We start from the raw sequence: 13,704 nt of genomic DNA, 5'->3' as shown, positions 1-13,704 counted from the left end.
ACTTACATAGAATTAGCTAATGCTACGGTTGCGTAAATCAAATAATATACACATTTCTTGCTAGGTGCTAAATGTAATGCATTGCTCTGTGTTCACAGTAGTTTATCCAGTATTTCAGACTTAATGGGGCCTCATCTTTAAATGCTTTAAAAGCCAAAGCAATAGTTTTACAGTAAAAATTATTTCAAAAGGGAACAGGGCAGATTGAGTCATATTTTTACTTAAAAATTTTCCAAACAAGCCTTGATTAAATTATTTTCTAACTCTTGATAAGTAAACATCTTTCCAAAATCACTGGATGGTAAAGAAAAGACATGGAGATTATTCAGTCCTGTAATTCTCTGCTGCAACACTTGGACCATCAGTCACGATCTGGATCTTTTTATTGGACATGATGTTTCTACAACGTCTTCAGCATCAGTCAGGAGATTTGAGTGAAAAGATCACTATTTCATTGTGTCATGGATGTTAAAAGGAAGATGGTTGAAAGAAGTCATTGCTCAGAAGATGGACAGAAAGTGCCAGGTTGACAAGTTTATATGCTTGTATGGAAGGAGAGAAGGCTGAACATTTGGTCTTCACAGAATTTATTAACCTTTCAATCCCATTTGGATCTTCGTTATGCAACCATCTGAACAGCAGTGATGAGGCACGCCCATATATAGACACTCCAGAAAGATCATAAGAATAATAATATTATGGTAATGTTTTATTAATGTATTTTTTGCAGCATAAGTATTTATTTTTGATTTAATAAATAAAAAGACTTACAATTAGGTAGAACTCAAAATATATGTACTGTCTTATTCATTATTGTGAATTATGATGATTATGTCACATACTTGATAAGACCTTAAAATGCTAACGGATTATGCAGGTTCTGGATCCTTACTGAATAGACCTCATTTAAGTTCTGAATTAGTCTTTTGTTATTGTGCATTCAGTTTTGTATTCCAAAGAGACATGCTTACAATAATTTTTTTTATTTTACCCCTCCAGGGGGTCTTTTTTTTTGTGGGCTCTAGTGTCCCTTATACGACAGTAGGCTGACAGGAAACTGGGAAGTAGAGGGGGGAAGACATGCGGCAAATATCGTCGGGTCCGGGAGTCGAACCCACAACGGCCGCGTCGAGGACTCAAGGCCTCCAAATATGGGTCGCGCTAACCACTACGCCACCACGGCACGCCTGCTTACAATAATTTTGCAATCATGGGTTTTTGTTGTTGTAATGAGATACATGTGTGCATTTTGTGATTCATGGTGTTGGGTGCTGCGTGTCCCCAGCAGAAACGCGTTATATTTGTGGAGTGCATCTATAACTGGGTGTGCCTCACTGCTGTTCACATGTTTAATGTGAAGAAGATCCAATAGGACATAAAAATGAGCAAATGTTGCAAAGCTCAAGTGTGCAGGAGTCTCTCCTTCCATGTTAAAACAGCAAAGTATGAAATAATCTAATAAACAATTATATTCCTGCTTAATTACTGATTAAATGAATAGTGGTTAGTGAATAGCGAATACTGGATAAGTGCTTATTTTGTTGATCCTCTAAAGCGGCGTTTCCCAATTCCGGTCCTCAGGCCTCCCTGCCCTGCATGTTTTAGGTGTTTCCCTTCTGCTACACACCTGGATTGAATATATGGGTGATCAACAGGTTTCTGCAGCACTTGATGGTCATGCAATCATTTGAATCAGCTGCTCTGGAATAGAGGCACATCTAAAACATGCAGAGCAGGGAGGCCTGAGGACCGGAATTGGGAAACGCTGCTCTAAAGATTAGACATTGGGCAGAGTAAGATTCTGCAGGTATGACAACCCAGAGTAAAAAAATCTTTGGTTATTTATGCTGTTAAAAAAAAGTCAAGCTAATTTTAACCATTGATCCTTTTTAACCAGTGGGTAAACTATAAATCATTAATATAAAAATGTTATAACATTTTTGTTAGGATTCTGATGGAAAGAAAAGGCACAGGTAAGTTTGTTTGATAGTGTTCTTACTACAACCTATTTTATAAGCTCATAACTGATTTATCAATCACCTCTTTCAGTAAGATACTTTAAAATATAAAAACACAAATTTTATTCTATGTCAGTTATAAATTGTGAAATTTCTTCTTTTAGGTCAATGTCTACTAAATTAACAATTTTATTTATAAATTTTACAGATGTACAGGTCAGATGTAACACATGTAGAATAAGCACCTGCTTTATTTATGTTTTTCAGTAAACATGCTTATTGTACTTGACATTTGCTGTCTGTAGATCTGCTTTTGAAAGAGTAATGCAGGGAATCTAACAAGGTAATATTACTTGTTTTAATTGTAATTTTTACTTGCTGTTGTTGCAGAGCATCACCCTAATAAGAGTAAAGAGCAGCACACCTTTAGTGTCTGTACGCCATGACTTTCCAACCAGCCAGCCTTATTTCTTGCAAACAGAATCGACAGGAGTGAGTGGTAGTAAAAAAGGTTTCTACATGTTTAATGTTTGAAAATTTCATACTTGTCCTGACTTGAATTTATAGATTCTTGTGGTACGTTTTAATAATACTCTGGAAATTTGAGAACAAACCATTTCTCTTCTTGGATTTTATTATCTGGATGTTACAGAAATCACTAAACATGATGCTGAGCTAGCTTTTGATTCGCTAATGTGGTATAAGGCCATTTTATTTTATTTTTTTGGCGTCTGAGCCAGCTTGGATCCACTCTGTTTCAAAAATCCATTAGATCTGGATTTATTAAATTTGTAACATATTTTTTTTTACACTAAACAGAAAAAAAAAGTGACAAAACAATAAATAGCCATATTTTATTGCACATCTATGTTTTTTGTGATTATGTGTTTTTTTCTTTTACTATATGTTGCCATTCTTGGCCAGGTCTCTCTTGTAAGAGATTTTTTTATCTCAATGTGACAAACCTGGTTAAAGGTTATTATTTTGATGGTTACTGTGTTGTTTTTATCAAATAAATCATTTGAGCTGACTTGTTGCTGAAATGTGCTATGCACATAAACTTGACTTATGTGTAGCTTGAAGTGCAGTTGACAATTTCTTTCCCTGTTTTATTCTTTTCATCACAATTCTTTTTAAGCAAATGAGTAGAAAAAAGCATATACAAGTTAAAATTAACAATTGAACTTGATCTTTATTTTTAAATAACTTTTAATATATGTGCAAATAAATGTAAATTTAGAAACTTAAGAAGATTTATAACATGTACCTAAATAGATGAACCATGCTAGATATTATTTCTATTTAATAGAAGAGTTTTTAATTATTTATTAAGTGTTGTGCATGAAATGATTCATCCGATCAGCTTTAACTGGAAGATATGACAATAACAGGATTAACAAATCTGATGCACCTTCAACTTTTATTTAACATCACAACTCCTGTAGTAGACATTTGGTTTTAGAGGAACAGCAGACTATAGATTTCCGGTATTATGCGTCAACAGAAAACCACTACAAGTATGAAATGAAGAGAGAAAAGAGGGTTAAAAACATGGCTACAGGAGGCCTGCATGCACAGGTGAGTGCTGTACAAGCTGTGCAGCTACCATTCAATCGACAGGTAAGTCAGTTCTGTGCTGGTGGCGTTCTTTTCAGAGAGCCCTCTGAAACCGAGTTGCACACACAGTCTGGTGTATGTCACACAGAGGCGTTGGGTAGCATTGTGAACTACAAATCCATTCAAAAAGGCACAAAGCCATCATCAACAGTCACCCAGCGAAAGCTTAGGTAAACATACAGGCTGAGATGATCAGAAACTAAAATCTAAACGTTCCACGGTTGCATCCAACAAAGTGTACTGTGGATGGATGGTATAGCAGCAACTTGAGATCATCAAATCGACTGACGTCACACCATATAGTGTGTATGAGTCTGAAAAGCAGAGCAGTCTTATTTTTCCACTGGACCTGGGTCAGAAACAGTGCTAAAGCATGTGTTTTAGACAGAAAGAGCAGGTTTATTTCAAACTAGAACAATATGCACCCCCACATCAGAATATCGCTCTGTTTATTTGCTTTTTTCTCCACACTACTGCGTGATTTATCTGATGTCAATGAATTATTTGAAACAAATTACAGATCGTTCTCAAATTTAGGAAGTAAAACATACTTTTAAAATTCAAAGTAAAAATCATTATTTTCCTCAAATAAAAGCGGTTTGATTTTATGTAGGCAATTTCTTCTGCTAAGACACAGTAATCTTCATAAAACAACATAAAAGCATTTGTTTTAAATCTTTGCAGCATCCATTTGACATTTGAGGAGACAGATTGGGCGAGCAGCTGCTGTTTTCAAGTATCTCATATTCTGCAGTCAATCCATTGTTGAACAACCGGGATTTCCCACTGTCTTCCATAGGAAGGTCAAAGCTAAATTTCCCAATATACAAGTGAAACATTTTGGCAGGCAATTGAATAAAACTTACCAAGCTTATATTAGTTAAAAATGGTGGTGTGGTTTTACAACTGAAAAAAAGGAATAAGGAAATAAAATACAAACAAAATCTATCAATAAATCACCTGATAAGCCATCTATATTTAGTACACCGGTATTTGTCAGGGATAAAATCTTTTGTCGTTGCTTATCAGACAACAACTGGTGTGAGTCAATATTCGTCATGTCCCGTGCTGTGGTAGTAGTTTTCTGACATGAGTACAGAGAAGAAGAGACAACTTTACAAAATGATCTTTTACCTACTGAGTGATGATTATGTCCCCTCAGTGTCTGTGACAGTGTCTACCACTGGCTGACTGGGAGCGTCCTCCTGGGGCTCACTCTGTTCATTGTTTAGGTCCTTAGGAGACGACATTTTCTCCTGCCGCAGCTCCGGTTTGCTTTGAAGCTGCAAAGAATGACAGGCGGGGCTCGAAGTGGACTCAGGGGAGGACTCTGGTGTGAGCTCGGCCATACTGACACTGTGCTGACCCGGTCCATTAAGCCACAGGGGTTCAGGAATGGGGGCTCTCTCTAGTGCCCCTTTCTCATCCTCCTGTGGCTCCTCCTGCTTCTCTGCAGTGTGACGGCCATCTTGTTGGGTGTGGTTGGCGTGAGAGAAGCCTAGAGGTGAGTCATGGAGTGACCTCTCGCCGTCTGGGGAGGCAGTGGTCTCTGGGGTTGCTTCGGCAACGGGCTGAGGTGGTGATTTCATTTGTGGAGGGGTGTCTGGGTGGGATGGCTCAGACTGAGAGGGGGGTTCGGTTGATGTGCTCGGAGTCTGGCCGTCAGAAGAGCGACGGGGTGACCCAGCAGAGGGGGGGGACTTCGCCTCAGGCGTTGCAGCAGGAACTTGGGCTTCCTCCTTTGTTTCAGAAACAGGTGGGGGGTTCAGTGATGGGGGTGGAGACCTAATCTGAAGCTGAAAGGGCGGCTGACTCAGGAGAGGAGGTTTGGCCTGACCATGAGACTGGAAAACTGATGCTACCTGGGGGTTTAACTTAAGAGGAGCAAGAAGTTTCCCTTGATTAAGCGCCATGTTGGGATTAATGGGAGGAGTGGGAAGAAGCGGCGTAGGTAGTGGGAGGATAGGCGTCCAGCCTCCACGCTCTTTCTCCTTCTCATGGTCTCTGTCGCGGTCAGACTCCCTGGGGCGGTCTCGGCCTCGGTCCCTGTCCCGGTCTCTGTCGCGCTCCCTTTCCCGTTCTCTCTCGCGGTGGTGCCGATTACCATTCACGTCTCTCCTGAAGTCAAAATCTCGTTCATCTCGGTCTCTTTGCCTCTCCCATGGACGTCTTCGATCATCTAGGTCTTTATGATGTTCACTGTTGAAAGGAGGTGTGGGTCCACCTCCTCTGTTCCAGGGCTGTGGCCCCCCAACAGGCCCAGCATTTACACCTGTTGGTCCCCCTGTAACGCCAGGTCGGTTATCAAAGCGGTTGGGGAAGTTTGGACCGGGTGGAGGCCGCTCATCCTGAAAACCTTTTGGACCACCTGGGGGCTGCGGTCCTCCTCGCATGCTGTCTCGCTCATCAAAGTCCCCTTTGCCTTGGTTCCAGCGGCTATCAGGAGTGAATCCTGCCAGAGCCTGCAGACGCCCCACTAAGCTGGACCTTGGTGGCTGAGTTCCAGGGGTCTGAAGCAACGGAGGTCTCCCTCCTCCTGGAACTCCCCCGCCACCTCCAAGTGGCTCCCTATGCTCTGGCGGAGGGGTCGGCAGAAGACCTGTGCTGGGCTTTTCCATCGGAGGGAAGCGGTAGTCTTGATCTTTGCCCTCATCCGCTCCAGAGGACTCATCTTCTGTTTTAGAGACACTTTCATTGGAGAGGTTGGGGGCTCTGTTGAATGGGTCCATCTGAGGGAAAGGCGCCCTGGGACGAGCATGAAGGGAATTGTCAAGGAGGCCGGATGCTTGTTGAGGGGGTCCCTGCTGCATGATCAGGGGGAAACGGGCAGCTGCTCCAGGTTGAAGGAGGTTGGGTCGTACGTCTAGCGGCAACAAGCCGGGCATTCGTGGAGCACTCAGACCCGTCTGATGTAGTGGATGGGGTAGTGAAGCCGAGGGGTGCATTCCAAGGAGACCCATTCCACTGCGGACTGCATTCTGCATGCCTGTGAAGACAAACAAGTTATAGGCAGAAATGTTAAGTCTTCAGAGTCAAATATTAAAATCTTCAGATGAACTGATCAGACTTTTCCTGCCCTGTTCTGGTTTACTTTCAGGTGTGACCTTGCATTTTCTTTTCCTCAGCTATTAAATCAACACATGAGTTGCTTTTAATACAAGAGCTTGTACCAAAGTATGTGGTTATTGGATGATGCATTTCCCTGATTGAATGGTCAGATGCATTTAATTAAATCAAAATTTTCAGCATTTAATATTTCAATCAAAGGCAATAAAAATACGCTCTCTTTGATCGGCACATCTCTAGTACAGAATAGAAAAATTACAAACATAGACGTTTCTAGAACAACAACAAAACTACCTCACCTTGTAGTGTGAGCTCTGCAGCAGCATCCATGCCTTCTGCAGATGGTGGAATTTTATCGTTGTTGGCCTGCTGAGTTTGGACTCCAACAGGGTTAAAAACACCGGCTCCTGGGATGGCCGATGGCAAGAAGCTGCCAGGAATGGTGCTAGTTGGAGGCATCACAGCATCTTGGTTGGAGGCCACTGACGGCTGCACTAGAGCTACAAAAGGTAGAAGAAAAAAAGAAAAGAAAAGAACATTTCAAAATGTAAAAAAAACACTATAAATCATTATGAATGGCTAAGAAAAAATGTAAGGAAAACAACTCACATGTGGTAACAGAGGCTATTCCTGCTGTATGTGGTGCCTGCATAAACCCTAGAACAAAGAAGAGAAAAAATTCAGTGTAAGCAAATAGATTTTTGGAAGTCAGATTTTAATTATAAATTTGTGTTGATTACCTGGTGGAGGCTGAGAGGCATTGAAGCCTGGTCTTAAAAATGGTGGTGGCGGTCCGTAGCCTGGTGGAGGTATGCCCATTGTGACAGGAAACGTAGGAGGCACCAAACCCATGGCACCAGGAACTGCTTGGGCCACTGGCAGCTAAATTTAAGTTGAGATGAAAATCATTAATTAACAGAAGAGCTAGATTTCAGATTATATATTTTGACATACGCACAAAAAAATCAACAAAAGAAAAAAACAGGATAAGTTTGAATATTCATACTCAAAGATTTCTCACATTACAACTACAAACTTTGATGTATTTGATCAGATTTATATTTCATGCTGAGGATTCTGTGTTGTTGTATAGTATTAGTTTCCTCTATTTGCTGCTTTGTAAAGACAAAAAGTGACATCTTTGTTTTTTCCTAACTAGAGAAACATTTTTTGCATATTTGCTGTGTTCTACATGGCTTGTAGAAAACTTTAAATAGGAGATTCAATGACACTTAATACGCAAAGGTTTTCTCCTTGTATTTCTTCCATAAGGGTGAGATTTATGGAGCAGAATAAAATATTTTTTTTCATCATTAACCTCTTGGTAACTTCTATGAGGAATCCTCTACTTTGTCCAGCTTAGTAAGTTTAGGTGGAAAGCCAAATTGTCACAGGCTTGCTATTGTTCGAAGCTATGACAGATTTCAAAAACTTAAAATGTTGTTTTGTGAGCTACACTTGTTTTAAACTTTCTCCATAGCCTTATTTCTGATTTGTCTGCCGTGTTCCTTGATCTTCATGATGATGTTTATTGACTAATGTTCTCTTAACAAACCTCTGAGGTCTTCAGAGAGCACTTTTCCACCCAGACTGATTTACTACTCTAGTTACTTATCAGGAGAATTCTGAACTGGTTTATTTGGATTTTATTTATTCAGATGAAATGAGGCTAAATGCATAACACACTTTTCAGATTTCTAATTGTAAGGCAAGAAGGATTTTGGTCAGATGATCAGATGAAATATCATCAAAATACACTAAAGTTTGTTTTTGCAAATATTTGAAGAGGTGAAATAAGAAAACATGAAGGCTTCTGGATGCTTCTGTAAGGCACTGCAAATCTTTATCATTTAGTTTCCACTCCTGTACAATTATGCTATATTGGCCTTGCAGACAAAGCTCCTCTCACCTGTACAGGCATCATAGTGACCTGCTGGTTGTAGGTCTCGGATTGGGTATTAGATACCACTGTGGCCTCAGTGCTAACCGCCTGGCTTGCAATTTCCTTGGCTGGTTCAGACGTCTTGGTTGTTTCCCACTCTGCAGTCACAGACAAAAACAAAGTAATTAAAGATTAAAATTCAAGTATTCAATGCGTTTTAGAAGACATTCTATCCGTAATGAAAAACACTTTTAAAAGAAACTAGGGATCATTATTGCAGTAGTTTTACAGGTGACCAGGGTATAAAACAAAATTCCTAGTTTAATAAAATTCCAGATATTTCCTGTCAGGGTGGTTGTGACTTTCTACTACTTCCACTTGAATAAGAACTGCAAGTGAATCAATAAATCAGGTTTCTGGATCAATTAAACAAGATGTTTTTACCATCGTTGACAGTTTCTTGATCAATAATCCCCCCTTCAGCAAAGTCGTCCAGGTCATCCAATTTGACCTTCTCCCATGGTATGTAGGTGACACCCAGGTCTGCATCCCAAAACTGCTTGTACTCTTGTTTTACACCTTTGTTCAGAGCCCAAGCAATCTGAAAGACAAGGACGCAGAAAGGTCAAAACAACCTTTTGAAAACAATTTTCTTCCAGCATGAAAGGATGCACCTATATGAAGGTATGCTGTCACCACTAGAGGTCAACAGTGAGATTAAATTAGATGAAAACATTAAAAGGATTGAGTTTATAACAAATCAAATTATAAAGGAAATGGGAACCTTGATGATCTTGGAGCCGATTTTAAAGGAGCCAGTGCTGAGCTTCTGAAGGGCGCGGTATGCATCCTGTCTATGAACCATACATATGTAGGCGCAGCCTCTGGGTGGGATCATCTGCAGACACACATTATGTTACATGCATGGCTTTACACTTGTAAAAGATCCTCGTGGTTTACACTTAAGACCTACATAAATTACAAGAAATAAGTTAGGAAAGCTAACTTAATTATTTAATGACAAAATAAGAATGTGCATTTGTAGTGCTGTCAAATTGTAAAGTAATCCCTAAATTCTTCAGACAGGAGAATTTGTCTACAACAAACCTAATAAAAGAATATGCATTTCTCAAACAAGCAAAATAAAAAATAATTTAAGACTTTCAGGGGATATATTTAAATTCAAGACTTAGAACTTATATACAGAAACCCTGTGTATTAGACATGAAGTAAAAATCTGAACAAATAAACACACCACAGAATACCGACAGACTTGTGTGACTTTTGGGAAAAATAACAGATGTGTTAAAGCAAAAAACAACTGTTAGACCATTAAAAGCCGTTTTACTGAACAAATTTCAGACATCAAAGAACCGACTGACAATTACATTAGAGGGGCAACCAGGGCATCTACTTACGTTGATGGACTCAATCTGGCCAAACTCTTCGAACAGATTGGTGAGGTCTTGCTGAGTGGCCTTTTTATCCACCTGGCCCACCCACAGTGTAGTGCTGCACACTAGACACAGAGTAAAAAACAACAACATAAGGTAAGAAATACAATTACAGAGTTCACCACCAACCCAAAGTCGCTTATATTTACCACTAAGAGTCTTGGATCGTATGGGGGGTAATCCTTTCTTCTGCCGTTCCTTCTCTCGTTCCCGTGCTCGTCTTTCACTGGAGTAAGAACGTGACGACTTCCTCTTGCGATCTCTGGAGCGGGAGCGCGATCGCTTGCGATGTTTCCGTTTCCGTGAACCAGAGCGGGACCTGGATCTTCTACGTTTGGGAGATCTAGGGCAAGGCGAAACACAAATACTTGAAAATGATCTCGGAGCGGAACCTACACCACTCATCAACTATTGGAAACACCTATCATATAAAATTTGATTAATGCTTGACAAAATATTATTTTATTTCCATTTTTAAATTCTAGAAAAAAAGAAAAAAATTAAACATATCCAAAAGAGAATGGAAACCTTTTCTTGAATGAAACTGTTCATATTTATGATTTGCATGACTATGAAAAAAAACAGGATGCAGCTTAAAACCTACCAATCATTCTGTGTGCCATTAGTGTCACTATCCAGGACAGTTGACTGAAATTGCATGTAGGGCTTCTAAAGTAACTTTATTTCAAAGTTCCAGACTTAATTTTATATATTTTTTGCCAGTTTTTCAATCACTGATATTTCAACACAAGACATTTGTCTTGTCAAATGTTTCGTCTCGCCAAAGGGACCATACACGACTCAGGAACCACAAGTTGCAGACCCCTGCTCTAGCCTTTGAACAAGAAGAAAAAGCACAAGTACAGCAGGCTGAATAAAAAACTGGCTTACCTAGAGCGTGACCTTGAGCGTGTCCGAGAACGTGTGCTTAAGGTCTTCTTCTCCTCTGCTTCAAAGATCTCCTCCTCCATTCCCTCGGGGCCCTCATCTAGATCCATGTCCTTGGGATGTCAGCAATTTTTTTACGATTAAAGTAGCAAGCATAATTCGCCATAACTCAACAGTTCAGGTTGCTGTTAAACCAAATACCTGCTGTTGGTTGTCTATGGAGTCGTCCATTTTATTCTCTGGCTCAGGAAGCTGTGGCTGAGCACTGCTCTGAGCAGTTGCCACCGAGTTTTCCAGCCCAAAGATGGAATCCTGCCCTTCTATGTTCATGGCCTAGAGGAAGCAACAGCAATAGTTACACACAACTTTCTAATAAAATAGTGAACAGAAATTAACAATTTTTCTGCACTTGTCCTAGACAAGTGCATCTTAAATTAGAATGATATTGAAACATTTATTTCAGTAAACCTTAGTTCATAAACATTGATGTTTATCTTTTCAATTTTTTTTCTTTTCTGTCACAAATGTTTCAAATCAAACTAATTTCAGTATTAGACAAAGACAACCAGATTAAATATAAAATGCAGTTTTCAAATGATGACTTGATTTGTTAAGAGAAACAAGCCCATCGAAACCAACCTGACATTATCTGACAAAGTAATCAGGCCTTACTTGTCTCAGTTATTTTTCATTATTCAACAGTAAGGCAAAGACTGGACAAAAATTTGCCAACAAAAATTTTTTAATTTTGGTGATCCCCAGGACTTCAGAGTGATGAAACAAAAGTATAATTCAGCCTTTTGCATCAATGAAATAAGTTAACTTTTACATTATGTTTTCATTGACTTAAATGCACTTATACGAAGGAATAAATAATCCTCTTTCTGACTGTGATTTACCTTTTGCTGGTGCTCTAGCAGCTGCTTCTGAAACTGCTCCAGGTTTTGTTGTTGGAGTTGCTCAGCCAGTTGATGAAAGAGTGAGCTGTTAATAGGCTCAGACACCATGGGCCTGGAAATGATCAGTAGCTTCATTTAATACATAGACCTAACATGCAACTGAATGAAAATCAAAAAAATAAAGCACTCTGAACTTACAGCTGAGAAGATGAGGAATCCTTTTTAGATTCCTCACTGCGTTCTGAATCGTTTCCAAAGTCAAAAGGACCCAACAGTTTCTGTAACAAAATCCAGTAATCGCATTAGCAACACTTGGCAAACTCAAAAGAAGACAGCAATAGTTGCTGACTGCAGCTTTACTTTATTAAAAGAGGAGACCCTTTGCTCCAGGGGGTTGAGGCTGTTGGCTGTAGCGGCAGCAGTGAGCTGAGCTGTCAAAGCTTGTAATTGGACCACCAGGCCAGCATCCAAGGCCTGCAGCAGGGAAGGCTGGGGCTTCTGCTGCTGCATCTGCAGACTCTGGACCAGTTGCTGAAGCTGTGGCATAATGCACAGAACATGACACATTGCATTAACTGCAACTTGTAAAATGCAAATCTATATACATTTGAGCATAATGCTGTTACATGCCACTTTCTTCTATGCCCTCTCTTACTTTAAGAAAGATATATTTTTTATCACTAAAGGAAGAGAGGAAATAATGAAATACAATCAACTTCTATATTTTTCTGACCTTTCTGTGCAATTTTAAAATACCATGGTTGATATTGCTCCAATAGTCTAGCTTTAATATGGACTCTGAAAACTGGACGGATGGATTTTGGTGGGCAAACACCAATAAATGAATGGAAAACTTTTAGACAATAGAGTAAGAAATCAAATCTGGAGGCACAAATATTTGTATTCTAATTTGTTTTCCCACAATTATCCAGAGCAGAGATACACTTGAGTCAAACGGCAGACTTTTACAGACAACGGCAGTCCACTGCTGCACAAAAAGCAATTTACAGTTGAAACAAATAGTCTATATCCACTCACCTGTTGTCCCTGGGGACTCTGCAGGATTTGAGCAACAGCAGCAACAGTATCTGTGTTTGTGATCTGGGAGGCCCAGTCTGGCAGACCTTGGACTATATTTGCTGGAGTGGCGGGCGTAGCTGGGGTGCCTGAATAGACAGAGAAGGGTAAACACTGGTGTCAGAAGTTATCTGATGTGTGTTTTTACGCTACCTGCATGTGCTTTTACTTACCAGGTGTAGTGTTATTGATCGGTGCAGTGCTGCTGGGCAGGACAGGCGTCGTACTGGGAGGGGGAATTCCTGCAGCCATGTCCAACAAAGGCTGGATGATGTCACTCTTGAAGACAGCATTCTTCTGCCACAGATTCAGGACTCGCACTATCTTACTCTGGAAAAAAAGGTAGATGACAGCGACATAACAGTACAGTGAGTAAAGCTTCAACTCAAACAAAACAGGATTATACTTTCTGTCCTTGAGGGTTTGTTCCATTTTAAAATTAAACCAGACCAATTGAATTGGAATTAAATAAACAGCAGAGACCTGTTTTTTAAATTCCAATTTAACATGTAACATGAAGTTCAATCACATCACTACAAACCAGAGAAATGGAAGGGCAACAAAGCTAAACAACCGGAAAACTATAAAAAATCTTCTGACCTTGTCATCTGGAGGGCAGCGATAAAGGTGTTGGAACGTTGTGATAATGTTCTTGCTGAACCGTGGAGCAAAAACATCCTTCTCTGTCCCAAACTGGTGGCGGGATTGTCTGACTATGGAGTCGATGACATACAGCCCAGGGACTTTGTATTCTGCCTTGCACTGTGAGAAAAACACAAATTCACATTAAAATAGAGATTTCAATGAATTCTCTGTCAGCTGATAATTCAGGAACACAAACTGAGACCAATTTAAAAACACTA

The 13,704-nt window shown here is 40.0% G+C and overlaps 1 protein-coding gene across 2 annotated transcripts in view; it reads right to left on the bottom strand.

The window, feature by feature from the left end:
- Nucleotides 1-3,359: 3,359 nt before the first annotated feature.
- Nucleotides 3,360-13,704, bottom strand: part of scaf8 (SR-related CTD-associated factor 8) — a 29,947-nt gene continuing 19,602 nt past the window's right edge. For both annotated transcript variants that reach the window (XM_028000150.1, XM_028000151.1), the window contains exons 4-20: nt 13,442-13,603; nt 13,015-13,171; nt 12,803-12,930; nt 12,125-12,301; nt 11,963-12,042; nt 11,765-11,876; nt 11,067-11,198; nt 10,869-10,978; nt 10,127-10,320; nt 9,942-10,042; nt 9,308-9,421; nt 8,968-9,124; nt 8,551-8,681; nt 7,382-7,523; nt 7,251-7,298; nt 6,941-7,141; nt 3,360-6,561 (exon numbers count right to left, since the gene is read on the bottom strand). In XM_028000150.1, coding sequence (XP_027855951.1) covers nt 4,724-6,561; nt 6,941-7,141; nt 7,251-7,298; nt 7,382-7,523; nt 8,551-8,681; nt 8,968-9,124; nt 9,308-9,421; nt 9,942-10,042; nt 10,127-10,320; nt 10,869-10,978; nt 11,067-11,198; nt 11,765-11,876; nt 11,963-12,042; nt 12,125-12,301; nt 12,803-12,930; nt 13,015-13,171; nt 13,442-13,603 — 3,984 coding nt within the window. In that variant the 3' untranslated portion in view covers nt 3,360-4,723. The remainder of the gene's footprint in view (nt 6,562-6,940; nt 7,142-7,250; nt 7,299-7,381; nt 7,524-8,550; nt 8,682-8,967; nt 9,125-9,307; nt 9,422-9,941; nt 10,043-10,126; nt 10,321-10,868; nt 10,979-11,066; nt 11,199-11,764; nt 11,877-11,962; nt 12,043-12,124; nt 12,302-12,802; nt 12,931-13,014; nt 13,172-13,441; nt 13,604-13,704) is intronic.

This window comes from Xiphophorus couchianus, chromosome 19, assembly GCF_001444195.1.
Source record: "Xiphophorus couchianus chromosome 19, X_couchianus-1.0, whole genome shotgun sequence".
In the NCBI taxonomy this organism is placed as follows: Eukaryota; Metazoa; Chordata; class Actinopteri; order Cyprinodontiformes; family Poeciliidae; genus Xiphophorus; species Xiphophorus couchianus.
Note: the sequence above shows the minus strand (reverse complement) of the source record. Positions and strands in the feature narration are given on the sequence as shown.